Source organism: Fundulus heteroclitus, chromosome 8 (genome assembly GCF_011125445.2).
Source record: "Fundulus heteroclitus isolate FHET01 chromosome 8, MU-UCD_Fhet_4.1, whole genome shotgun sequence".
Classification (NCBI taxonomy): Eukaryota; Metazoa; Chordata; class Actinopteri; order Cyprinodontiformes; family Fundulidae; genus Fundulus; species Fundulus heteroclitus.
The window spans coordinates 20,150,109-20,177,556 of record NC_046368.1 but is presented as its reverse complement, the minus strand read 5'-3'; the positions used below and the strand labels follow the sequence as shown (position 1 = coordinate 20,177,556).

The following is a 27,448-nucleotide window of genomic DNA, read 5'->3' as shown; positions in this document are numbered from 1 at the left end:
GAAGACTCAAAGTCAGGTATTTTCAGCATAGAGGTCTTTAGATACTACTGACAAAACTTAAATACAGTAGTCCAAGTTACCACATTGGGATTAAATAATGTTTTTAAATTAAAGTGAAAGGAAGCAAGAAAACTTGTAAGAAGTTGTTTAAAAGGAAACTCCTTGTGGAATTAAAATGTTTGGCAACTCTAAGTCGCCTAAAAACGTGATTGCTGCATCTCTGTATAGTTTTTTTTTTTTCCAAAAAAAAAAAAAAACATTTGTCTTAACATTTACAATATTTTTTTTATATCATTTTAAAGATCTGTGCTAAAAAGGGATGAGATCACAATTAATTTTTTCAAGCTGTATTAAAGTACACACAAGATTACCTACTCCTACAAAACACTTGCCAGAAACTTTAAACCAGTATGATTTAGAAATATTTATCCTCAACGATGTACTTCACAGAAATGGGAAGAGGGTTTATGTGTCGGATTCTCCTGTGAAGTTAGGGTTGGCGAAAGCCGGCTGCAACAGAATGGAAATAAAAACACATTAGATCCATAGAGATTGAACCAGATTTTCTTACCCAGCTGCAGCAGGCTATAATGACCTACCACGTCCACATTAGTAGTTGTTCTCGTCGGTAAGGTCAGGCTGCTCAGTTTATATCCCCGCACTGAGAAGACGAAGTACAGCAGTCCAGCAATTAAGGAGAAGAAGACGATGGCTCCGATTATGGCACCGACTATCACCCCGGCATCTGCAGAAATTAGATTAAGCAGGAATTGCAATTTCAGCCGTGCAGCTTTTAAAATGACAGACAAGTAGGGGAAACCGAGGCTAGTTGTCACACTTTTTACACTCATACATAAATATTGGAATCAAAACAACATATATAAAAAACATATGTACCTGATGAAACACCAAAGTCTCAGGTATATATTTTGTTTTCTGGTATATTTCACATCTTATTCCTGTGCAGAGTTATAAGCGATCTAATGTAGCTTGTCACCATGTGACGAGTTGCCCCTACAAGGGGTAAGATGTCACACAGGGTTTTGCAACCAATAAAATAAGGGCAAAATTAATTTTGTTGTTATTTTTTAATGTTAAGTTAATAAATGACAATAACACAATTTTACTACGTATGAAATAATATGCAACATGCATTACGAAACTGACACTTAAACTTTGAATACAAACAAAAGAACAGAAGAAAATCTCACGAGTCAGACTCCTCATTTGAGTTGCAGTTTTGGCATAGCTTATGTAGATTGAATTGCCAGGAGCACATGCATCATAAGAAATAAAATGAAATATTACGAAACATTGATTGACGGCTGTCTGACCCTGAATTTCCGCTGATGTGAATGTTTTACAGTTTACGCCAAAGTACGGTAATTGACATTAAAGTCGTTCGCTGTACTCCTGTTTGACTTGTGACCTAGGGCCACCTGCCTGACTGCCCTCAGCATCACGTCAGGTGCTGCTTGACATTTTTATTAGGATGTATTAATTTAAATGATTTTTGAGAATTAACATTTTGGGGTAAGTTTTTACATGTGATAACTTACCCCAAAAGGACTGTGACAAGTTGCCCCAAATGACCATGTTTGCTAATTCTAGCTCTATCTTAACGTTAGGCTAAATCAGAACAATGACTGAGGTATGACTGGATGCCTTAATATCTACTATAACAAGTCCATATGCATAACTGCTAGAATTATTTTATCTGAATGAAGGTTTTTTTAAAAAAAAATATAGAGTGCATATTTTTTACTTTGGGTTGTGGAAAATGGTCAATTGGTGCTCATCTCAACTTACAATGTCTTGTCCTCTTCTCACTCAGTACGTGAGACCTGACCATGCAAAGGAAGAAAACTAGTATTCCACTTTTTGGTTGCACCCTCTGATGGAGAAGATAATTGCAATGTGACAACTTACCCGTGTGACAACTTACCCCCGTCTCCCCTACATCTCAAAAATTTTGAACATTGGCAAATATTGGAAACTTATGGTGTCATGCCTAATCAGCTAATAAACTCAGGACACCTGCAAATGTGTCTCTTAAGACGTCACACTGTCTGGGTCAAGGTTACACAATCATGGGGAGGACCGCTGACTGGACAAATGTCCAGAAGACAGTCAAGGGAATCCTTGTGGTGTCAAGAATAAAAGGTGAGACACCAGACCCAGCAATCCAGATGACCCGAAGGCAGCTATCAAAGCAACCTGGACTTTCATTACACCTCATCAGAGCCAAAGACTGATCGCCTCCATGCCATACGGCATCGATGCAGTAACTCATGTAAACAGAGACCCAACTAATTACATGCCAACTATTTAGAAGCCTGACATTTCTGTTAAAAATATCTATTTTAATTATTAATCTTATTCACTATTCAAATTTTCTAAAACACATTTTTTTGGTTTTCTTTAAAAACCACAATGATCAAAATAAGGAAATAAAGGTTTGGTATATTTCTTTCTATGTAATCATATATAAATTTCACTTTCTGAAATGATAAGTGAAAAACATTGAACTTTTTCACGATATTCAGATTTTTTTTTTAGCTGTGCCTGTAAGCGTTCTGCCTCATAACTGAATGTACCTCGTCTTTGATCATTTGGTACTTGATAACAGCTGGAATAAGGCCTGCATTTAAACGTTGTGATTGCGTTCTGCTGCCCCTAGTGGCTAAGCGGGGTCATTACACCTAAAACTATTTTCATGGTATAGGGTTAGATTTATTGGTCATGGGGAAAGCATTGTTTAATGAGAAGGCTACAATATAAAAGATGCAAATATTTTTCAAATGATTGTTTTAAAATGTTTGATGTATCAAGAACTAAGAAAAAGGCTAAATGTACACCTTGGGACCTCAACGCTAAGCTGTGAAAACAAGTCGGCTACCCAAAGTTTCTAGGTGACAGAATACCTAGATATGCAAAATACATCATTAAGGCTAAACAGCTTGACTGTTCTAATTAAAGAAGCGGGCAGAGATGCAAGATTATTCAAAGAACTATTGGCGGCCAGAAACATTTTATGCTCATCTTTTGTTGGCTCACACCCTGGAGTTAAAATGGATTGTTTGTGTTTAAGATTTAGCACTATATATCTGCCCTTTAGCTTGGACCAGTTGATTGCCATGGTGGGATACCTCTTGCTTAGGGGTGCTGCAGCCACTGGGGCCTTTCAGAAAAGATGTGTTTATATTGACAGGTCATGTGACACTTATAATTTGCTTCATTTTACTAGCAATGTGATTTTTCAACATAATTCGTCGCACTACAACATTTTAAGGGTTTCATAGCAAAGGGTGTGAATACATATGCATATATATATATATATATATAATATATATTATATATCTTTATCTTATTTCACTTCACCAATTCAGACTATTTTGTGCAGATCCATGACAGAAAATAAGATAAAAAAATCTATTCCAAGTTAGAGTGTAACAAAATAGGGGCTAAAAACTTTTGCAAGGCACTGAACACACAATTATCCATTTTATTACTTACTTGCACCTGGGCTGTCGGTTGGGAAGATGGGATTTTTGTTATCGTCTGTCATGTAATCTGGAAGACAATTTCACACACACACCGTTAATCCCATCACATTCAAACTAACCCTAACCCTAACATTCTCAAAGTGTATTAGGGACGCCTTACACTGCCGATGGCGACAAGCAAAGCCCCTCTTCTGCAGGCAGTTGTTGTCATTCCAGTGCCCGTCTAGATACATCTCCACGCAGTTCTCCTCGCCAATGTCCCCGGGGTGAAAGGCCGAATTGGGCTCCCCTTGAGCCCAGTTAAGGAATCCCAGTGACGTCTTGTCTGTCCAGCCCCAACCAACTAGTAGGGTAAACATGCCACATGTCTCTACAGGTGAGCTGTTTGCAGGGGTTAAACTACGCAAAGAGAATGGTTACTGTTGCCGTTTTGGCTTAATTCGTTAACTCACAGTTTCTGTCCCGGGTGAGGCCGATCCAGATGTTGTGGTGTTTGGTGTAGTTTAGGTTCCTGATGAACTCCACCTCTGCCCTGCTGTGAATGGAGGCCAACTCGGTCCTGAGCGACTGACAGTGGTGTCGGGCGTCATTCCAGGAGAAGCCCTCCTTCCCGTTGTACACGTGGTAGCAGAATCGGCCGTAGGGAGCCCAGCGAGGCAAACACTTCCCGTCACCGGGGCTGGGAGTTGGAGGTGGTTTTACTGGAGACATTAACGACGGTGTTTCTCAAGACTTATTCAGATCATTAGCTGGTGCAAGATAAGTAGATGCGCACAGCTCTGGTTTGTCATACCCGAGGAGACCTTGCAGATGTAGGGCTTAGCCTGGTCACACTTGGTGTCGTTCCAGGTGCCGTGGAACCAGATGGAAGCGTGCATGCTGACGCAGCCCTCGTCCTTGATGTTACTGGGCTCTCCCGGACCCCACTGAGTGAAGAAAACTGGCCACCCGTCCGTCCACATGTAGGAGCCATCCTCCTGCATCCCCAACACAGCTATGGGTTTATCTCTTAGACTTGATTCAGAATGTTGCTCTGCTTCAGGCCGTTTGGTTCGGTTTTTTACGTCCCTCTTTACTCTAATGCCCCTAAACAAAATCCAATTGCCTTGAGAGATCACCTAGTTAGAAAACAGAGTCCGAGCGTGTGCTGTTCTTTCTCAGTCTACATGAGCCTAGGCCAGTAGATCATTATTGAGAGAAGTTGCCAAGAGGCTCTTTAGTCCTGGTGGGAAAAACCTATCGTAAAAATGGCATTTACGGACAGGTACGCTTAAAACAAAGGAATTTGACAAATTCAATAAATTTTTTCACTCATTACAGAAAGAGAAACTCTTGCCTCACATAAAAACATTACAACTGAAGGTTGGAACAAGAGCCTGCGAGTGCGCCGCCTACTGGCCAGGAGGAGTTAAACTTGTAGCTAACTCCTTTAAAGACTTGGGGCTCTAACTACATCATAATTTTCCTTTCACTCAACAATTATGTACTTCTTTCTGTTGTGCTACAACATAAAATTACAATAAAATGCATTGAGGTTTGTGGTTTTAATTTGACAAAATGTTAAGTTGAAGGCTAAAAACACATTTAAAAAGGTACTGTGGGTGAGATTGTGCACCTTGCGCTTTAGTCCGATCCAGGCGTCTGCCTTTCCCTGCAGGACGACTCCGGCCACAAAGGCCTGATCGTAGCTCATGTCAATGCTGGCCAAGTTGCCGCCCTGCTCCTCGCAGGACGCCTGAGCTGCATCCCAGGTGGCCGGCTCCTCAACCAGCTTGTAGCAGTTCTGGTACCAGGAGATGTAGCCAGCTGGGCAGGGGCTCTTGGTGGGAGGAGGAGGTTGGATGCTGCTGGCTGATTAGGAGCCAGAGAAATAAAACACAAAAAATGTGGATCTGCAGCTTCAAATGGTGAGATTTTGTTTTTTTTTAACTAAGGCATGTTTATCTGACGTACATTTCTTCCTGTAGCAGACAAAGCTATGATTCTTGTGGCAGGCGTCATCGTTCCACTTGCCGGTAGAGAGAAAGCCGTGAGCCATGGCCACACAGTGTTCCTGTTCAGTAGAACAGCAGAGATCATAAACCTGTTTCATGGCGACCTCTAAAAACTCTCAATATAAAAAAATAAGAAGTCCTGACCGCTCCTCCTGCATTGTTGGGCTCATGTTCATTCCAGTTGGTGTAGAGCACTGGACTGACCCCGTCGCTCCAGGCGTACTGATTCTCCACCAACAGATCTGACAGACCGATCCAAGTGGGGAGCTCCAGGTCTTTGAGGTAACTAGCTACAAAGTCTTGTGGAGAAAAAAAAAAAAAACGAGAATGGGCTGCTAGACCAACGTAACCTTTTGTTTCGTCTTTGCTGGTTCTGGTAATGTTTCTCCCTGGAGCTTACCATTCTCGTACTGGTTATCAATAATGGCCAGCTCCCCTCCTTGATCTTTGCACCAGCTTCGAGCATTAGACCAGTTCGCCTTGATGTCGTTTTTCATCCCTTTGAACATGAAGCACTTGTCCTTAAAGCGCATCCATCCTGCACGGATGAAAAGATGGAAGCGAGTGAAGAGAAACCGGCATCCTGACCTCTTCGTGAGAGCCATGAACATTTTGAGCTCCAGCGATGGATGCTATAAAAACCCGACATCTTCCTAATGTGACATTTGTACTTGACGGGCGTTACCTGCAGGACAGTTGCCCTCCCAGGGTTGTGTGGGGGGAGGAGGTGTGTGGACGTCTCCAGGGAACTTCTTACAAACGTAACCCGCTCCGGCTCGGCCGCAGTTTGCGTCGTTCCATCCACCTTGACAAGCCAGAGATCATTGTCCACTGAGTCAGTGGGGGTGGGGGTGGTCACAGTGAGAAAAAGAGTTGTCCAAGTACCTTGGTGTCTGTTCATCTGGACACATTGTTCCTCCCCGTTGGCGTTGTTTGGCTCACCAGGAGACCAGTGGGTGTACGTCAAAGGGGAGAGGTCTACCCACCTGGGGAGAGAAAACAAACAATATCCTTTGTCTTTTTGCATCCATCTTGTTTTCTGCAAATCTTTTCTTACATTCCCAGCGTTCCAGGAAAATGTTTACTCTAGGGTGTTGTAAAAGGGGAGATTTTGATCAAAACGGTGGGGTCTGCACCCAGATCTGTACCCTCGCAGACTTACTGAGGAGAAAGCTTACAACTGTGTCCCAAGAGGCATTTTGTGAGGAGTGCTAACAAAACAAACAGCTAAGCTAAATAAAAGTCAAGCTTTCTCTTTACTGATCTATATTGCAACCTTCCTCTGTGGTAATAAGATGGCCATCTTGACCAAAAGAGCAAAATCCTGGACATTAGGGGCTAAATCAGCTTCCTCCAGAGGGCGACAGTCTCCATTCACTCTTTCACTTCACAGTTTCATCACAAAGGTGCCGCAGTCAACCAGGCATGTCCCGCCCATGTATGCTCCTTTCAGAGTTGCCAAACCAAAGGAGTGGAAGACAACAGGAGTGTTAAATACATTGCTGGAGTTTGACAGCTTATCACATCTCCCCAATGTGCTGGTGAAGATTCTCAGTCATCCAGGTCATGATCATTCCAAAAAAGTTAAACCAAAAGTTCTTGGACGTTAAATGGGAACGGCCAAGAACGACCCTAACGACTCCCCATTGCAGAGGCGTGTACCAGTTTCAGTTTAATTTGCACGTTATCTTAGCCATAACAAGGCTTTTGTTGGGCAATACTATAAAGCTTGGAACTACAGACATTTTGAATTGAGAAACCTTTCTGGATGGGAAGCGAAACGTCTTCAAACTTTGGAAAAATGTCCAGTTGTTTTGTTTTTTAACTTTTTTTGGAAAGCTGTTCAATGATTTGTCTGTGCCATACACTGCCACCCATCAAATGTAGAGTACGCCAACAGCAAGAAATGATGTCCATTTTGCACCATCGTGGTGCGGAGCAAAGCTCACTCTACAGACCATCAGTCATTGCTGCATCATCCCTTTGACCCTAAAGCTGACTAATACTTTCCTGAGTCAGGTGCTGCGGGGCTGTGACTACTTTGCTTGGCGGCTCAACCGCGTAGCAGACAGGTTTATTTCAGCCGTCTTTGCTGCCTTGGAAGTTTTAGAAAACATACAGGGATAACAAAGAGGTATCTGGGTTCTGGCTTGAAGCGTTTTGTAAAAGAAGCTCCAGAGACAAGGTGAGGAGCTCTGTCCACTAGGGGGAGTTTAGAGCAGAGTTACCGCTCCTTCACATCAAAAACGGCAGTAGTTCAAGAATCTGAGTCTTCAGTACTAGTAGACCTTGTGACAGACCCAGAAGGCACACCAGGGACTTTCTACTATACTATACTATACTATACTATACTATACTATACTATACTATACTATACTATACTATATAGGGCTGGGCCTTTATCTTATTGTTTTATCGTTAGGTACAAAACTTCTTATCATGATAATACTTTGGGTTTATCTTGACAACAATAAATTCCAATTAGCAATGTCTGAAAATCCCCAAAACTGCCAATATTGTCATTTTAGCTATTTCCTGCACTATTGGTTTCTTCAGAGCATCAATAAATGTCAATAAATTAAAAATATATAATTAAATGCCGTTACTGTCTGCAGTTTTGTGATAAAAATCAAATTTCTTCCTGATGAAACATATTTCAAATTTTGTTTTCATATATGTAAACAGCCTTCAGATGATGTGTTGTGAATTGCCGCTATATAAATACAATTGAATTGAATATGTGATTATTGAAAGTGTTTTTTAAGGACAGTATTTGTAATTATGGGGCTATAACTGACATAAACTTACAAAAGCAAAGTTACCTTAAAAGACTACAAAAAGCTGGTAATACTCTTTTATCATCACTTTTCATTGTTATAATAGTACCACAGTATATCGTGATATAAGTCCATATCACCCACCCCTAATACTATTATTATAATTAACGTTTAGTTAACCCTCCAGGATCTGTTATCCTCCACAACTCGATCTCAGATAAGTGGAAAACAGTGGATGGATGGAGATCTTCCATTCTTCTAATACATTTTTGGATTACTACATTACTTTCATCATATTTTGATAATACATAATTCAAATTGGCATCTGAAATTTTTGATTGGGAAATATTTTTTTCCAGCCAATTTCATCTCTAATTTTACTCAGAGGCCATGTTGTTCTCTACGTACATGTACTGCCCATTTGCGATGCCAAACATCCTCATTCCGATCCAGGCTGCAGCTATCTTCCCTGTGCCCACCTGAGGGAGCAGTAAAACATCAAATTAACACATTTATGCAAAATTTCCACAAATCACATCCAGAGAGGCCAAAGAAACGGGGCATACCATACTGTTAACATAGGCCTGCTCGTCTTTGTTGAGGATGGACACGAGCGTGGCCTTCTCTGCGTAGCAGCGCGCCATTGCTGTGTGGAAGTCAACGACGTCTGTGTCGTTGTAGTAGTAGCAGATGTTGTTGTTCTTCCTCCAGCCAGGGTTGGAGCCACAGTCAGGAGCTGGAAGGTGAAGGAAAAGTGGAAACATATACGCCTTGAGAGATAATTCAGTTGGACCGTTTACGTCTGGGGGCCGGAAGCGCCGGTGCACGATGGGGAGGGTTTACCTGGGACTGGAGATGGAGGCACTGGGGGGATGATTGGGGTTTTCCCTTTGGAAATCATGCATATCCAGTCCTGATGAGCGTCACAGTTCAGGTCGTTCCACCAGGAGAAAGTACCGTTGGTGCTGCTCACCATCTCCACGCACTCCTCGCGGCCCTCGTGGTTATTTGGCTCGCCGAGGCCCCAGTTTGTGTGCGACAACGGCGTCCCATCACTCCAGGAATAGCCTATGACAAATGGAGAGTCATTCGTTTTTCTTCTCGGCTTCTCATTTAAAATTGCCACGCAAAAAATTATTTCCCCTCGCCTCCTTCTATCGGGTTGTGCTTGAGGCCGATCCACTTAGAGGTGCCTTTGCTGTAGAGAGACAGAAACTCTTCCTCCTCCTGGTTGTGGACGCTGACCAGATTAGCGCCTCTGGACACGCAGTCCTCGTGTGCTGCTCCCCAGCTCTTCTTCTGGGACCAGTCCACGTTGTGGAAAAGCTGCATCACACAGGAACAAGGAGATCAGTCTCTTACCCCCCCCCCCCCCCCCCCCCTTGCAGAAGTTTGGATTTTCATCTCCGTTTTGCCGTCATTATTACCTTGTAGCAGTTCCTGAAGTGGGGCAAAGCTGTCCAGCCGTCAGCGCAGCCCTGTGAAGGAGGAGGAGTCGGCGCCTTCGTAGGCGGCGTGATGTCAGGTCGGGCCTTTTCGCAGACGAAGGCGTGCTCCTCCGAGCACTGTCTGTCATCCCAGAAACCGCCAATTTGACCCGCTGTCATGGCCACACAGGTGCCATCCCCGTTATCTGGAAGTAACAAAACACAGAACGGGGTTTCGTTTCCCCATCTTGGTACGCGTTCCCTTTCCAGCGATGGTTACAGCCAGTTCTACTACCTGGCTGCTCTTTGTCCCAGTGAGTGAAGGTCAAAGGCAAGCCGTTGTCCCAGATGTAGTCGACCCCTCCGCTCATGTCTCCGCGGGCGCGCAGCCCCATCCACCAGAAACCGGTCCTTCCCGACAGGGCTACTGTAAAATGGGACTGCTCGTAGCTGCGGCCAAACAGGAAAGACATCCGGTGTGATACGTTGAAGAAGAACTCAAACGATATTTCGTCTTGAATTACTATTTATTTTTTTTCAGATAAAAATCTGGGTGACATGCACACGCAGTCTGCTCCCTTTACTTTGACTCCCTAAATAAAACCCGGGTACAACCAAAAAGGATCCGGGGGTTACGCTTGCAAAGGCGTACATTTTAGAAATGCATCCGCCCTGATGAAGTTGGCATTACGCAAACATTCACATCCCTCCTATTTGGAAAAAAAACCAAAAAAAAAAACCACTTTTATCCTCACATGTCTCCGATGTGCAACAAGAAAGCGTCCTGCTCCTGGCAGAAGGCTTTAGCGTCAGACCAGCTCCTGGCCGTCTCCTCCATCCAGTAGCACGAGTAGCCATATGCGTCCCAACCCTGACATACAGCAAGAGAACATCCGGCAGATAAATGCACTGCTGCTGTCGCTCTGCGGGCTTTAATACACAAATTAAATCTCAAAGAGATAACGTGGGGGAAAGAAAGAGTAATATCTTAATGGGTCCTACCTGAGGACATCCGTACATGGTGGGTTTGACTGAGGGGAGAGGGTAATGTGCTTTGGGCATCTTGCATATGTAGGTGTTAAGCTCCGTGCAGGACACGTCGTTCCATCTTCCGGTCTGGACGACAAATGAAATCCCAGTTAGCTGCAAAGAATGGAAACAGCTCCCACAGGCGGCATGGGCGCAAAGACGAGATCTCACCTGGTGCAACATCTCAACACAGTCCTCACTGAAGCCATCGTGATTGTTGGGTTCCCCTGGAGCCCAGTGTGTGAAGGTTACTATGTGTTCATCGGTCCACATGAACATACCGTGCACGGCCAGGTCATTCAGACCAGTCCACACGTCACTGGTGGCTGCAGAGGAAAACAATCACTGGTTAAAAGGTACGGACGTTTGCCTTCTGAGCTCCAGCTCCTGCTCCCTCTTTTTTGATCTGCATCCGCACCCATGTACAGGTAGCTTTCCACCCAGCTCTGTTCCTTCAAGGACTGGATGGAAACGAGCTCCGCGCCGAGATTCCTGCACGAGCTCCGGGCGCCATGCCATGTCTTTTTGTCCCCGAAAGGTTTGTAGCAGAAGTCTCCGAACTCATACCAGTCAGGTCCAGAGCATCTCAGCTCTGAGTGCGCGGGGTTAGAGACAAAGGATTCAGCAGAAAGTATGCAGCAAGTTGGAAATAATCGTACGGCTGCTAAATCAATCTTTGCTCACCCCCGTCTGAAAAAGTGTACGACACATCATAGTCTCCGTCGAACCTGCAGAAATAAAATGTAGACTAATTTTGTTTTGGGCTGTTGGGTTAGATAATAGAGAATTGAAGACTGAAACTCATTGACTCACTGTCTGGAGGTGATGCCGTTCCTGGTGGAGCCGGCGTAAAAGTTTTGCCCCGGAGCTTTGAGTAAAGTGCAGTCTCCTCCGACCTCGTTGAGTACAACCCCAGCATGGATGGCTGCAGCGCAGATGTTGGAGTCCTGGTCCAGAAGGCGGCGCAAAACGAGCACATAAATGATAAATCTAGATTCACCTATACACCAAATGGCTTAAAGTGAGAGAAAATAGGACATATTTACACACCCCGCGATATACCGACGTGCCGTACACCAGGTAGTCTGATTTGGCACAGCCTGCTGGGCAATGCACCCTAAAAAACGCAACAAGATCATAGCATAAATGATCCACACGCCGCAGCACGGATGGAATATTTTGGATTTCACTCACGTCATTCGATCGTTGGCAAAACTGAAGTTGGACTTGCTGGCACATGTAATGGCATCTGTTAAACCACAGTTTGTTTGTTTTCATTTTTTTCAAAAACGTAGCATTTGCAGTATTCTTTGGAAGTAAAAGCGACGCGGCTTCCTTACAGTCCGGCGTGCATCCCAACACGTCAAACCGGAGGCCCGCCTGGCCGCTGAACTCCAGCGGAAGGAGGCGGACGTACTGAGCGGACACGGGCGTGCCCAGCAGCTGGGTGTCGGGGGTGTCTCTGTCTGTTGAGCCCGGGAAGAACTGGGAACGAGCGAGAAAAACAAAGCATAAATAATATGAATAATTAAGCTAATGCACGCTTATCAATCCTCCAGACTGAAAAGCCGTTTAGGCCATGAGATGATGAGCAAGGTTTATACAGATTTGCAGTCAAAAAGTACATCCTTTTACCAATCTCTGATTTTTAATTCTCAGTCTTTTTTTTAATTTCATTTTTCAGTCTGGAATTACAAATCCTTTTCCACAGCAGACTGCAGGCACTCTGCCTCACTCACATCTCCATCAGCGGAGTAGTCGGTCCAGCTTGTGCCATCCATGCTGTGCTGCAACTTAAACTTAGTGACCCAGTGGTCGTTCTGTGGACAACCCTGGATTACAATGCCAGTCACTTTCCTGGTCTGGCCGAGGTTCACCTGGATCCAGCTTGAGGTTGCTGAAAGAGGAGACACAAGACATGGTGTTTCACCAGGGAATCAATCTTCCCAGTAAGGCAAGGCAAGCTTATTTATAAAGCACATTTCAGTAACCACAGACATATATACGTAGACGCGTCATAGGGCGCAGGTTCGCACGTCAACGTCACCGCCATATTGTATGTGGCAGAAAAAAGTTGAGTTCTGTTATTGTGAACGTGAATCAGAGAAGATGCCTCATTCCTGTGCTGCAATAAATACACACACACACACACACATATACATATATACATACATATATATATATATATATATATATATATATATATATATATATATATATATATATATATATATATATATATATATATGCGTTTTCATCTGCATATATATATATATATATATATATATATATATATATATATATATATATATATATATATATATATATATATTGTGTGTGTGTATGTGTTATGAATATAAGGATCAATTTGTTAAATCTAACATTGTGGTCTTCATTATTTTATAAAACCGTGTCACATGTGAACCTTTAGGAACAGACTTTTTGGGTGAGTATTAAAGAGGGAAAATTAATAATATGAGGGAAAAAAGTCCTAGGTCAATAAAGTAAAAATAAACAAACAAACACAAAAGTGATAATGTTATGATAAAACGTCATATTATGAGAATTAAGAGGGAACATTTCCAGAAAAATCACAGTTTGCAAAATTATTTCACTCCTGGAGTAATAGTGTCAGGTTAGATTATTTAAAATATTTTTATTCTTTAGGAGAATAAATTCAGAAGAATGAAGCTAAAGGGATACGAAAATAAACTTGTAATATTACAAAAAAAAAATACTACGAATACAAAGTATATTCAGAGATTAAAGTCCCTCTGATACTGTTTAAGTGACTGAGTAAATGAAGATTTGCCACATTTAAGATGGCGGACGCTCTGACGCATCGCAGCATAGGCAGAACCCGCCCAACGACGCGTCTACTCTTATATTATGTCTATGTCAGTAACAATACCATTCAATGTGCTGTGAGCCTACAAAGACAGTAGGGTCACTTTAAAAAAAAAGATCTTTACCAACTACATTAAAAAAAAAGTAATTTCATACCACTTCCTGAGGGCATCCAGCAGGAATTTCCGTTCAAACGGGCTTTGTTTGCAGTAAAGGAACCGATTGAGGAGGAAGCAGAGAGTTGGAAGTCTGTGACGTTGCCGTTCTCAACACCCAGGCCGTGCAGACACACTATGGAAAAACCAACACAGTTGATTTTATATAAAGGGTGTCAATGATTGTTAAAGAAATGTGAATGTAATCATTTTCTTTTTATTAAGGAATGTTCTACTGTTTTAACTTCACACAGGAAGAAACAGATGTTTCTCCTACACAAGGAATCTCTTGCTGTATATGTTAATCCTACACCTCTTTGTGTGAAAACCCCCCCTTGTCCTTTCTTTTGTTTCTTAACCCCCATGTTGTGAACTCCTGAATCCTCATGTCCCTTTTTTGATGTCTGACAATAAAGGCAAAGAGACAGAGGTAGCCAGCGCAGACAGACCTAAGACTGTGATGGAACAGGCCTCACGTTTCTGGCTCCTCTGCCCTCTTTCTTTGTGAAGAGTCTAAACTTGTGTTTGTGTTGGTTTTCTTTCCAGGACAAAAGGGTTATTAAACTTAACCCTATCAATGATGAAAAATATATCTACAGTTTATCATCATCATCATATATCGTTGTCATATATCAACACAAGGATCATGTCAAAAAGACAATAGAAGTGATTGAAACTTGTTACCTTTTTGTTCACAGCTGTAGACTATCTCCAGATATTTAGAGATGGTGGGACAGGGGTCCTCCTCGGTGTGGGCAAACGCAAAGCAGAAAGGACGGTTATCGCATGCCTTTCTGTAGTGAGGAAGAACTCCTTCGACTGTGCAGCTGCCTGTAAAACAGGTGAGATCATATCCAAGTTCGCGTATTAAAAGGAAATGATTAAAAGGCGCAGTAGCGCAGCAGCAGCACTCTGCGTTTTCATCTGCAGGAACTACGACGCAGCAGGACCTTCAGATCCCTCAAAGTGGGGGCAGATGTCATCGCTCTTTCGGCCGTAGAAGACAGACTGGATGTTTATCACGCTTTCCTGTGGACAGTGAAGGACAGCGGCAGATCCTTGGCACACGAGTGCAGTCATAAAACCTGAGAAAAAAAGAAAGCGAAGGTTGATGTTTGGGCTGTTTTATTTGAATTTGTTGGTAAACCATGCTTGAAAAGAGCGGTACGGAGATGTCCTCTTTACCATTATGCGGCGGAGGAGGCTCAGGTGTTCTTCCTGAAAAGAAGCAGCTCTTTATTATATTTATATCTAATTTTACTTAAATTATAACTATTATATTATAACTCTCTGTCGACCCCAGTTTTAATTAAGCATCAGCAGCAGTTCCGGCAACATTTCTCACCTCTCCGCTTGCAGATATAGCCTCTCTTGTTCTGGCAGTTGTCGTCGTTCCAGTAGCCGTTATTAATGAGTATCGACAGGCAGTCTTCACCATTATAATCATCTGGGTTACCTGGGAGAGAACACACATCCCCGCTGTCAGGTAATGGTTGTGTTTTCGTTCTGGTTTTTCCTGAAATAAGTCAGAGTTTTCAGCCTCACGCCAACCTGCATTCCAGCGGATGTATCTGAACGGAGAACCGTCCGTCCACTCCCAGCCACCCTCTGTGACCGAGTCATGGCCTCCCATCCACAGGGAGATCCCAGTGGGGCTCTGCTGGATCAGGCCTGCGTTCAAACAACAGGGACATTTAAAAAAGGCGGCGTTTCACCCTGTTTGTGTGGCTATGGACCCAATATGTGCTTCACTTAATCGACCACGGCAGTGACGGCGGAAGAGCATAAGGCAACACAACTTTGCATATGGATCTTTTTCTAAAGATGTCATGAAGTAACAATAAAAATGTATCAGGCATGAATACTAGTTATAGTACACTTTTGGAAACAACACAAGTTTTCCATTCCTACAAAAAAGGATATAATACTTTCAAAGGTGTAGAGGAACTAAAGTTTTTTTGAAGTAGCCGATTTAAATCTAAAACAACATCTAAAAAAAACACTATGGCAAACAATACATGGTATCAGTGGTTTCCAAAGCTATCAGCTGTTTAAATTATAAAACCTTTGCTAACAAGCCAACTAAACAGAGGCACAGTGACCATCACCAAAACCCAATCATTATCCAGTTTTATCCAGTTATGACCATTAGTTATGACTCAACTATTTAGTGTTGTTTTTTTTGTGGTCATTTTCAAAATAAAATAACAATAAAGTTTTAATAGCAACAGAGTCACAGAAAAGTGAGGAAGATAAAATTATCAAAACAATACCTCCGCTGTCCAAAAAATAAAAGCAAAATAAAAAACTTTGTTTGTCTTTTAACAGGATTATTGTAAAGAAACGTAAGGTAATTGCTAAAGAAGATCTCCAGACCCATGTATTAATGCCCAACAGTGAGCTCGCCACTATTGCTTTGGAAACCACTGCAGTATTCTCAGAGGCCAGGGCCGGACCTCAGCAAGGAAGTAGTCCTCGTGCAATAAAGGCCCACAAATATACATACGGTATATACTTTTTTTGTTTTATGAAAACATAAATTGCAAAATAAATTTGCTGGATTTTTGTGTAAATAACTAACACAAACCCAAAGCTCCACACCAAGCATGTCAGATGTAACAACAGCGAGCTTTAAATAAATCGTCATGTGCAATAAAATTAGAATATGCATTTCTAAGCCGCTTGTTTGTCAGATTAAAAACACCTTTTGAAAAAATGACAACCTGGTATTAAACATACATTTTTATTAAGCCCCTATGTCTGCATGAAATACGTATTTTTTATTCATCTGATGCAATATTCTACACTTAAATGCTGTGAGTTTATGAGTGGGAAGAGGAAATAAAATAATAATTATCAGAAATAAAGGTTTTAAAACATTCATCAGCCTTTTCAATAATATTCAAATTTATTCAATATGACTGTACTTCTCATTGCCTTTTTTCAGTGACTGATTTATAGTGCCTCATACAGGCCAGGCAGAGTTACTGTAACATTTTGCATAATTTATTACTTTTTTGTATGGATGAATACAGTTTAAAAAATTGTGCCATGTTTATTGTTTTTCTTTTCTTTTTTTTCTTTTTTTTCTGATATGGAAAATTCTGATATTTTCCATATCCATTCTGATATGGAAAAGCCTATAAACTTTGTCTAATTGTATCTAAAGATCAATCTGTTGTAATTTGCATGACTAAATTATTGATCATTGTTACAATTGAGTCATGTTAGGGAAAAACTAAATAAAAATTCACAGTATAATTCTAAACCAATATTACATGATTTTTGTTCATTCTAAAACTCTTTTAATATCGCTTCTATCATAATAATTTGCAAATTAGTGTATGCATCAAGAAATTATTAAAAACCTTTTCAGCAGCTTGTTTATGTAGCAACTTAAATAATTACTCCAATAACACAATAAAGGATGGACGACTAGAAGTGCAGCTTAAAACCCTAACAATAATAATCCAAACCGCACTTTGCAGTTTTGCCTTTTTAGTTCTCTGTCAATGCAAACAGACAATAATCAACAACATCAGGAGAAAAAGTATATAAAGCACTAAATACCTTGAATGAAAGCCTGCTCAAAGGGCTCAGTGATGCTGAGAAGGTCCCCTCCCTGGTTGATGCAGTCGGCTCGAGCCTCGGCCCAAGTCCTCATCGACAGATAGTTGAAGAGGTAGCAGAAGTCATTGAAAGGGTCAGAGGTCCACGAGCCACATTTCTCGTTCCATCCTGCGGCAAACGCAACAGCTCAGACATTTACATTCACGGAAATACGTTGTTATCCGGTTCAGGTCTAAGAACATGAAGTAAACCTGGTCCAGATGTCGGGGGCTGAGGAGGAGGTCCTTGACCCTTCGCTATGGTGAGAAAAAAAACAAAAGTTCACTAACAGAGAAGGGAGACAATAGGAGGTAAAAAAAAAAAAACGTAGAGGAGCGTCGTACCTTTTTTGCAAATAAATTCCTTTGTGGCAGTGCATTTGTCGTCATTAAGCTTCCCAGGGTCAGGGTGGGTCATTCCCGTCAGGTGAACGCAGTCCTCGTTCTCCCAGTTGTCCGGCTGGTTGGCTCCCCACGGGAGGAAGGTCTGAGATCATCGGCAAAAAGCAGCACAGACTGAGATGCTGCTCCGACGCCACAGTCAGCATCTTCACAGGCGAATGGGGAGTCTGACGGGTGAGCTCACTCGTGGGTTTAGTACTTACTGCATTTGTTCCATCGGTGTACACAAATTTGTTCTCAACTTCGATGTCATTCAAACCCACCCAGGCCTCCCCTGGCATGTGAGCTGCAAAAAACAAAAAAAGAAGAAGAAAAGCACTCCTTAAACCTTTTATCATGTCACAATCCACAAACTTCACTGTATTATTTATTCAGATTGTGTGTACAAGACCAACAAATAGCGCGATAGTGTGGAGGCCACTGTCCCTAAATAAAATCCAGTTCAGTGGAAATGTGACACACCAGCACTCTAAAAAACACAATTTTCACTGCTAACATGATCACACCAGCTGATGGTAAATTGGATGCCACAAAAAGCAGCCACTGATCTCTATTTATTCACTGGATTGCTGATTTGCCAGAAAAACTGAAGTCACTGGTCGCCAGCTTGCTACTCCCTACTTTCACAGAATCCCATAGGATTTGATTGCAACAACAAGCAGTTTTCTGGCTGTGGGAAAACGTTTCATAGGTAATTTTATAGTCAGTGGATACATTAACACTATCAAGTACTAGGAAATTAGGTGCTGAAATATTTTGCATGTTATTTATTACATATATGTATATATATATATATATATATATATATATATATATAGATAGATAGATAGATAGATAGATAGATAGATAGATAGATAGATAGATAGATAGACAGACAGACAGACAGACAGATAGACAGATAGACAGATAGATAGATAGATAGATAGATAGATAGATAGATAGATGTATGTATATATAAATATATACAGTATACATATATATAAATAACATGCAAAATATTTCAGCACATGACTTTCTCAGTACTTGATAGTTTTAGTAAATAACATAAAAGTATATGGCATTTTACATTTTAAAAGTCTTAAGCCCCCCCTGAACATGAGAAAATCATCGTTGTTCGATGCTGAAGTGCACATATTCCCTAGTTACTGGAGAAAAATAGGGAGAACCAATATGACGGCTAGTGGCTTCACAGCGACGTGTATTATATACGGCCAATGCGCAATCCAGTGAATAAATAGAGAACAGTTAATGCAACTCAATAATGTCAGAAGAGCTTTTAGAAGCAGACCAGAGACTGCAGCTGATGTTCACCAAACTGCTACCGAATGACTTAGATCGAGCATATTCATGTGTTGGAATGGCCTAGTCAAAGTCCAGACCCAAATCCGAATGACAATCTGCGGTAATCCGCTCTTTTTGTTGGTCCATCACATAGAACCGCGGCCCTATATTTACTTAAACCGCAGTGATTTTATGCTCACCAGTGAGGAAACTGAGGTCTTCCTCTGAAACAAAGCTGACCAGATGACCCTGCTCTTTGGTACAGTGAGCCTCGGCGTCGTGCCAGTTCTTCACCTGCTCGGTCTCAAAGTGATAGCAGTGGTCCTTGTACAGCAAGTATCCGCGGTCACAGTGGCCATCTGAAACACACCCCACCACCGTCACCGTTAGAGCCGGGACCGCACCGTGCCGGAGGACGGACCGTGAGGACAGACTGACCAGGAGAGGCGGTCGGCTGAGGGTTCAGGCCGCCCGTCATCTCACAGATGTACCCCAGGCTCTTAAAGCAGTTGGTTGTTTCCCATTTGCCCTCGTAGTTCCCTGAAAAATAAAAGGGTTCGTTGTGGAAGGCAACAGGAGGAACAGATTCATGTCTGCGGAGTGACGTGGGTTGCTGTGCCACCTGTGAAGATCTGACCACAGTCCCACGTGTGTTCAGTGTTTCTGGGCCAACCATCGCCGTAATTTGAAAATTGAATTTTGCTCTTATCCGTCCATTTGAAGTCTCCGTCCTGGTACATATCTGGTGGCAGAAACAGCGGGAAAAACAAACAGAAGGGCACATCAGGATTGTACGTCACCAAGTAAAAAGGGACTTTTTGATCATTTCAGGAAAAGAAAAGGTGATTTAATCAAAGTCTACTGATGACCTGATAAGCCGATCCAGATGTCAGGAACGTCCACTTGGTGGAAGTCTGGTAGTTTCCCGTTTATGAAAAACTGCTCCTCTTGACTTTATGTGACAGACAACAACAAAACAAAAAGATGTTTCTCATATATAAGGATATAATGATGGCAAGTGAACTGCTTAGGAAAGTTAATATGTATATTGATATATTAATATGAGGAATAAATATGCCAAACTGTCTAACATCATTCCCTGAGACTCTAAGCTTTTCATTTAATGCCCAACCATGAGGCACAGAGTAATGCTCTTCCTTATATATTAAGGTCTAAAAGCAGATTGGGTTTCCTGAAGAGACAGGAGCTGACACAGAACGTTTCTAAGAAGGAAGCATACGTTTGGGAGTGATTTTATTAAACACTAACCAACCGGTTGTGCTTTCTAAAGAAAATGTCAAAAGCAAAAATACAAACATTCAAATTGAATTTATTCCCAACAGGACTCTGTAAACTAGTACTTTTAAAATGGCAAATTAAGTTTTTACTTTTCAATGATTTGGGATCGTGTCCAAGTTTTAGAAAACAACAACAGCAAATAGTACATGAAGGTATTAGCAATTAAACCAGAGCTCATACTTGATGAACTACGCGAGGAAGAACTGAAGAACGACTATAGTGCAACAGTGCTTGCATCAAGATTCAGTCTCTGTTTGGTTTATTTCTTTGGTGATACTATTGAAGTAAAAGTATTGAAGTGTAGCATTAAGAAACAGGTAGAAAGATATATGTTTTTTAGATAAGACATGTGCCGGTTACCTATATCAAGGTTCTAAAAGGATACGGTTTTAAAACCGCAACCCTTCCTACAGTTTAAGCCTGTTTAGTGAGACAGCCCCTCCCACACCTGCTGCTGACCACTGCTGGCCAGCTGGCTGACATCTCCCTCCCTCACAAGAAAGCCATATTTTGCTTTCTATAAACATATCTACAAATATATTTATCACTAGGATGTGGAATTGAAGAGTGTGACAATCCTTCTCTCTTATTTAGGCTTTATAAAGACAGTAGGCAAGCTAATGGCTGCATGTTGGCTAAACATGCGACTGCAGGCAGGCTGCTTAAGCACACAGACAACCCGATAAAGCAGGACATATCAGACCGTTATACGTGTAAGCATATGTATGACAAGATAGCAAAATAACAACAACTACGTTTTGTGCAATAAGCAAGTACACTTGAAAACAGCTATTAAATTAAGCGTTAAATCTGTGAATCTAATGAATGAACATCATTATAACACCAGTAGAACTCTAACACTAACACTTTTTAGTCTGAAATCTTTGTGTGTATATATATATATATATATATATATATATATATATATATATATATATATATATATATATATGTATATATATATATAGATATAGATATAGATATAGATAGATAGATAGATAGATAGATAGATAGATAGATAGATAGATAGATAGATAGATAGATAGATAGATAGATAGATAGATAGATAGATAGATAGATAGATAGATAGATAGATAGATAGATAGATAGATAGATAGATAGATAGATAGATAGATGGTATTTGTTCTGGTAATTTATCATAGAAGAGATCTCATATCTTGCCTAATGTGGACCCCCCACTTTTCCTACATGTTGTATATAAAGATTCTTGAAAAACTATATACGTATTTTAACCTCCTTATGCAAATGAGTTGCACCCATAACTTCTTTGAGGTTGTTGGACTTTGTCTCCAAGACAAAAAGTATTTTTTTTTTATCTCTTCTTGCATGTAATAACGATACAGCCATTTCTGCGAAACTAAGTCCTCGACCACAAATACATTTCTGGCTGAAATGGAAGTTCTTCATCCTCTACCTGTTTATGAACAGCAGGTGAGCGTTCATTTCAGAGCACCTGGTTGCAGCCTCATGCCAGGTGGTCAACTGAACGACGTTACTGACCATCCAGTAGCAGCTGCCGTTAAAGCTCAGCCAACCGGGAAGACAGATGGCTGGACGGGAGGTTGAAGAAGAGACGTCAGGAAAAGGAATTCACAACCCAAACCTGCTCTGGGTAGACTTTCAACAACGTCACCACAACGGGTAGACAAAATGCGGAGCTTACTGTTGATTAGACGTTTGCACATGTATGGACGCTCATATCTGCACAAATGGGACCGCCACTTTCCAAATGCTTCGGATGTATCTTTGACCAACGCTGCACACCCGCCGACCTGTGGATCTCTGTTGGAGAACCAGAGCTTTAACCCAAATTCATCACCTTTTAATGGAAAGATGTCAAAACGTGTTCTGTGGCAATACAACATCTTACACTGAAGGTACACCGTTATTCCAGTTCGTATAACCAGACTGCATTGCATCAGACCAGGCAAAGTCGCGGTTCTCAGGATCAAGCTGACAGGAAATCCTGTTGCATTTCTGGAGAGACAAAGCTCACACATGAACACATCAGAGCTCAGCTGCTCAACCTTGGTCGTTTATGTCCAAACAGCCAGGCGAGCCTCCCAATGCTTCAACAAGCTCGTCTCACCAGTGTGGACAGCCCAATCCAGAAATCCAGATGCGTCGACGACAGTGTTCCCATGACGTAGGTGTTTTCCTGCTGTGACGTTATGGAGACCAGGTCTCCTCCCTCCTGCACACAGTCATGCCTGGCTGCCGACCAGCTCTTCATCGTTTCTGAGTTGAACTTGTAGCAGTTGGAGCCGTGCTGCCTCCAGCCGCTGGCTAAGTCACACTGTGGCGCAGGGTTTGCTGCAGGGCAGAAAGAAAAAAAGGAAAAATGTATTGGAAGAAATTTCCTGATCAAGGCATTTTTTTACTGATCAGTATTGAAGTCACTTAAAATCAAGTCCTAAATCCTGCTGTTGGAGTACTATCTGTGGTTTTAGATCCCAACAACGGCAGGCGCCATATTTTACAACCATCAAAGTCACATGTTAAGTTTTCAATGTAGGAGAACAGCATTTTTCTGTAAGGTTTGCCTGCACATAAATCAAATGGATTTACTGGAAACGCACTGAAGTTTGCTAGGAGCCAAACAATCAACAGGCGATATCAAAACAGAGGAAACACGCTAACATTAGCCTGTAGCGTTCGGGCAAGCTACACCAGAAAACACCATTACTGGGAATGAAGCAGGAGTTTATTATAGGACCTAGCTTTATCTTTAGAAATAAATGATTTTTAGGAGCAACATCAGAAATTCAGAATAGCTTTCTTGACATAAATATTTTGTTCACTGTTTAGAAAAACAGGAAAGGACTGCATCGTCATTCAACATGAATGGGTGTGAGTTAAGTGGGTTACAGCCACATAACTCAGGTTATGTGGACCACGTATCACTGACAAAGTGTAAATGTTACTTTACTGCACTTTAAAACTTTAAAGTTTAAAAGCATATATAAACAGTAGCAATTTAATTCACTTTGATGTAGGACTGCATTTGGAGTCAGATCATCAAATGTTTAATTTTTGATTACTTGGTTCTTGATTTAAAAAAAAAAATGGGATAATTGAAATATCTCTAGAAATTATTGCCCCATGTACTAATAATGAGTAGAAATGAATCGTATGATGTTAGCTAACAATAAAATTAATTACTGATTGCATTGATTACTCACTCCTCATAGTTTTTAATTGTAATCCTTAACGGAATGGCAATTATTTTTGATTTCAGATGCTGAATACATTTTAACAGGAAAAATATACAGAGATCTCCTCACTTCTTTAAATGTGCGATGTCATTAAATAAGGAGGGAATAAAACGTCCTTCAGGGAGACATCTAACAGATTATGGGACTGGTCTATGTACATTAATATGGTTCAACTTAATCAATGCTAGATTAGTTTGTAAGCATAATAGTTGCATTGTGCTCTTCCCTGAGAGATAGTGGACTTTGCATTTGTAGACAAATTGCGCAGTTCCAGTTAGCATGCAGGCACCATAGCCTACAAGCAGATATGAAAGACAGATGTAAGCAATTATATAAAAAAAAATCCCATTAAGTAAAATTTGAATAAAAATAAAAGGCCTTTTAGAAAGGAACCAATGGAGTCCTGAAGATAACTGGACAGCAATGCAAACAAGTAAAAAATATGAACAAAGAGAATCCAAATTTTAAAATGATGGTGAATTGATGTGAAATTTTATCTATTATTATATTATTTGAAAAAAATATATTCAAACATGTTCATGGTCAATATTTGGACTTTGCGGCATATCGACAATGCAGACCTTCATGGAAACTTCTGATCCAGAACAAAGAACAATTAGTTGGTCAAGCACATGAAATATAATCAGGTTAAAAAAAAAATAAAAAAACTGCTGCAGACTTTGTGTAAATTCCTTTAAAATAACAAATGAGGGAATATTATTTGTCCTCTTTGAAGGGCAGGAGGTAGAAAATAAGTCCCTTAGAACTTGGCTTCCAAGTTTCCTTACAGTTGATGTATTTGCAGATATATTTCCTCTTGGCGGCGCAGTTCTCATCGTTCCAGTGTCCGAAGTTGTATCCAACTACCTGGCCACAGTCCTCAGTGTTATTCCAGTTATCAGGCTGGCCTGACATCCAGAACCTGAAGCAGAGGAAATGATGTTCTTTTCTTTAAAATAAAAACACCCCTCAGAAATACAAAGCTAAAGTCTTGATGTTTAAGGAGCAACATTAAAGAAATTCAGCTTTAATTTATATACATACGATAAATATTCTATAAAAGGCTTCCCATCACTCCACTCCCAGATGCCTTCCACAATCAGGTCATTCAAACCGATCCAGAAGATCTCTTTGCCGATTTGTGTTCTCACCCATAACTAGAAATAGGAAGAGGAAAACAAAGGGCTTTAAAAGTGAACCTCAAACAAATCTTAGTCCCATCTGGGTTTGAACTCCTCACCCTCTCATGAATGTCCTGAATGCTCATCAGGTGGCTGTTCTGCTCCATGCAGTGTGCATTCGCCTCCGGCCACGACTTGGTATCAGTGGAAAAGAAGTAACATTTACTCTCGTACTCCCTCCAGCCTTGCCGACACTGACTGTGGGCTAAATGGAAACAAAGAAATGAAATGTTAGAGGGTGGAGACACACGCTCTCCTCTTCACATTGAGAACGTTGGTCAACTCTGGTCTTGATCAAAACTTGTTGTGTCGACTAACCTAGGATACAGGTAAGTGGGATTTGATATCACAATTAATATTTCATTTTGGATTGATCTGAAGGTAAATGAGGCTTTCAACCAGAAATAAAGGCTCTGCATAAAATAAAGAATCACATTTTTGGTAAAGTCATCTGAACAAAGCGCAATATGCAAAAGTGAGATCTTGTTACCTGCGTCTCAGTAAACTACTAAAAGACATGCTTAATGGTCTGCTAAATGTTTTAAAACCACATTCAAACATTTTAAGCAAACACATGAAATAGAAAACATGAAACAGACCAGAGATCACCAACCATTTTTGGACTCGCTGATTCTAAATAAGGTCTGTTTAGAGCTCAAAAAATCAACTTTACTATTAGGGAAGAAGAAGAAGAAGCAGTAACTTATATATATATATATATATATATATATATATATATATATATATATATATATATATATATATATATATGTATAGATAGAGAGAGATAGAGAGAGAGAGAGAGAGAGAGAGACTGACCAATTATCATATCATCAGAGCCGAGAGTGTGCATAATTTTGATATAACTTTTGCACTAAAGACATTTTTTACAATACTTTTCCAGATTCCAAACTTCTAATTTCTATATAAATTTAAAAGATACTTAAATACACAGAAAAGTGTGATTTTTATTTACACCAAATTTTCCACAGAGGTCATGTTTTAAACCTCAAAAAACAAGACTCCAAGACTCCAAGTTTGTATGGACAACGTTCTGCAGTTGTCATTTACTTGATGACAATGAAATATAAATATCTTTTCATACTCCCCTTTTGTTCTATAATTACCCACAGTAGTTTTTAAGACTGCATAGGACACCTGCTCTGTTGTTGAATGCAAGCTGCATAAAAACTTATAAAAAAAACCTTTCCTTTTGTCTTTGTATTTAAAAACATTGGTCTCCTCCATGTATTTTTAGCAACACTTTTAAAAGACATTGTAGTAGATCTAAAAAGGGGTTGCAGAATCCTGAGCCAGGCTTGTCGTTCCAACAAGCTGGCTAAAACAATGTTAATTAAATACTCTGATTACTCTACATGCTGCACATAATGCTCTCAGGAACACAGTAAATCTCTTGAATGCTCATCAGCCATAAAAGTCTCATGACTGGGTCGCATTTCCTGACCGTGTCAGCCCACCTTATGTTCTAACACAAATCTCGAGGTGAATGTTTGACAATGTTTACAGACATTATAGTAGAATCACATGTTTTGCTCAAGACTTTAACTGGTGGAAAGGCTACCTAGGAAAAGAGATGCAGAGGAAGTGTCAACTCACTGCAGTATCGCTGTTTTGTTCTTTAATTCATGTCTCTATAGGCGAGTGATGGGCTAGAGCCTGGACATTGGTGCAAATCAATCACAGGGCGACACAAACTCACACCTCAGAGTACTTCAGAGTGGCTAATTAGCCTAAACAGCTATGTTTTTGGACAACGGGTGAAAGCCAGAGTGCCCAGAGCAAACCCACACATGCACCGGGAGAACACGCAAACTCTGGATTTGAACCCATCCAAATGCTGCAAGTTAACAATGCCGACACATAAATGATGTGTAAAGCAAAAACATCTAACTGTGGTCTTCCTTAGAAACATACCAACACCTCCCTCTAAATTAGAACAAAAGCAAATATGGGCTCAAGTTAAACATTTTTATTAAAAGAATTTAGAGCAAGACACCAAAAAATGAGTACGTAAATAAATTAAAGTAAATCTTAAGCCGTTCTTGTGATATACAAACATAAAATGTATGTATTCTTTATTCAGACAAATTGTTACGCAAACCCTTTCCATCAAAGGTCCAGGCATCTGTGCTGTAGTTTAATATACCTTTTTTTTAGAGCATATAACGTTTGTTTTATATTAAACTGTTTAGTTTTTAATATTTAGAACCAGACAGAAATGTCTAATGAAATTTTATCAATTTTATTTGTACATCTGCCTCAGTACTATCACATTCAAAACTGCAAATATCTCAATATTTTAAGCCCATTTCATAAAAGGAAAGGATGTATACTCACCACAAGCAAGAAAAGAAGCAAAGACGAGCAGCGTCAGAACAATGCTTCTGTCCATTTTTTAAACTTTTGCTTGGTTTTCAAGGTGTTTTCCTTCACATCCTAGTATCAGGCAGTTGTTTTTTTTAGTTTGTTTTGAACCTCGCTGAGCCTGGCGGTGAGTGATCTGCTGGATCTCCAAGTGTTCAGACTACTGAGCATCTTCTCTTTGGTTCTCCTCTTTTCAGCGTTTGTCCAGAGTCCAAAGACTGAGAGCAATAAAGCAGGGACGAAAAACAAGGCAGTGTGCAAAGACTCCCTATCATTAAAGCGTCACCGATTTAGTATAAACTAATTTGAATTTTGAAGAAT

The 27,448-nt window shown here is 40.7% G+C and overlaps 1 protein-coding gene across 1 annotated transcript; it reads right to left on the bottom strand.

The window, feature by feature from the left end:
- Window positions 1-248: 248 nt before the first annotated feature.
- On the bottom strand, window positions 249-27,251 carry LOC105938136 (macrophage mannose receptor 1). Its single transcript, XM_036140316.1, has 50 exons — window positions 27,101-27,251; window positions 24,802-24,947; window positions 24,606-24,718; window positions 24,350-24,483; window positions 22,436-22,659; window positions 22,217-22,323; window positions 22,010-22,128; window positions 21,761-21,896; window positions 19,896-19,978; window positions 19,649-19,768; window positions 19,465-19,566; window positions 19,227-19,385; window positions 17,949-18,031; window positions 17,689-17,830; window positions 17,557-17,601; window positions 17,306-17,473; window positions 15,287-15,406; window positions 15,081-15,191; window positions 14,921-14,953; window positions 14,686-14,820; window positions 14,420-14,566; window positions 13,737-13,871; window positions 12,473-12,630; window positions 12,074-12,218; window positions 11,928-11,982; window positions 11,784-11,850; window positions 11,547-11,680; window positions 11,418-11,461; window positions 11,152-11,325; window positions 10,905-11,059; window positions 10,707-10,820; window positions 10,460-10,575; window positions 10,000-10,154; window positions 9,705-9,910; window positions 9,426-9,603; window positions 9,121-9,345; window positions 8,844-9,013; window positions 8,686-8,756; window positions 6,386-6,486; window positions 6,186-6,305; window positions 5,901-6,038; window positions 5,645-5,799; window positions 5,460-5,559; window positions 5,122-5,357; window positions 4,300-4,483; window positions 3,959-4,207; window positions 3,667-3,849; window positions 3,517-3,573; window positions 600-745; window positions 249-510 (listed from the first exon to the last, which is right to left on the bottom strand). Exons 1-50 carry the CDS (start codon window positions 27,153-27,155, stop codon window positions 466-468), a joined length of 6,498 nt encoding a protein of 2,165 aa, XP_035996209.1. The 5' UTR covers window positions 27,156-27,251; the 3' UTR covers window positions 249-465.
- Window positions 27,252-27,448: the final 197 nt, after the last annotated feature.

Coding starts and splice junctions, on each gene's coding strand:
- LOC105938136 (XM_036140316.1), bottom strand. CDS start 27,155: ATGGACAGAAGCATTGTTCTGACGCTGCTCGTCTTTGCTTCTTTTCTT. Junction 19,567..19,648: donor CTGTGGTCAGATCTTCACAG/GTGGCACAGCAA, acceptor TTTATTTTTCAG/GGAACTACGAGGGCAAATGG. Junction 11,983..12,073: donor GTTGGGATGCACGCCGGACT/GTAAGGAAGCCG, acceptor GTGGTTTAACAG/ATGCCATTACATGTGCCAGC.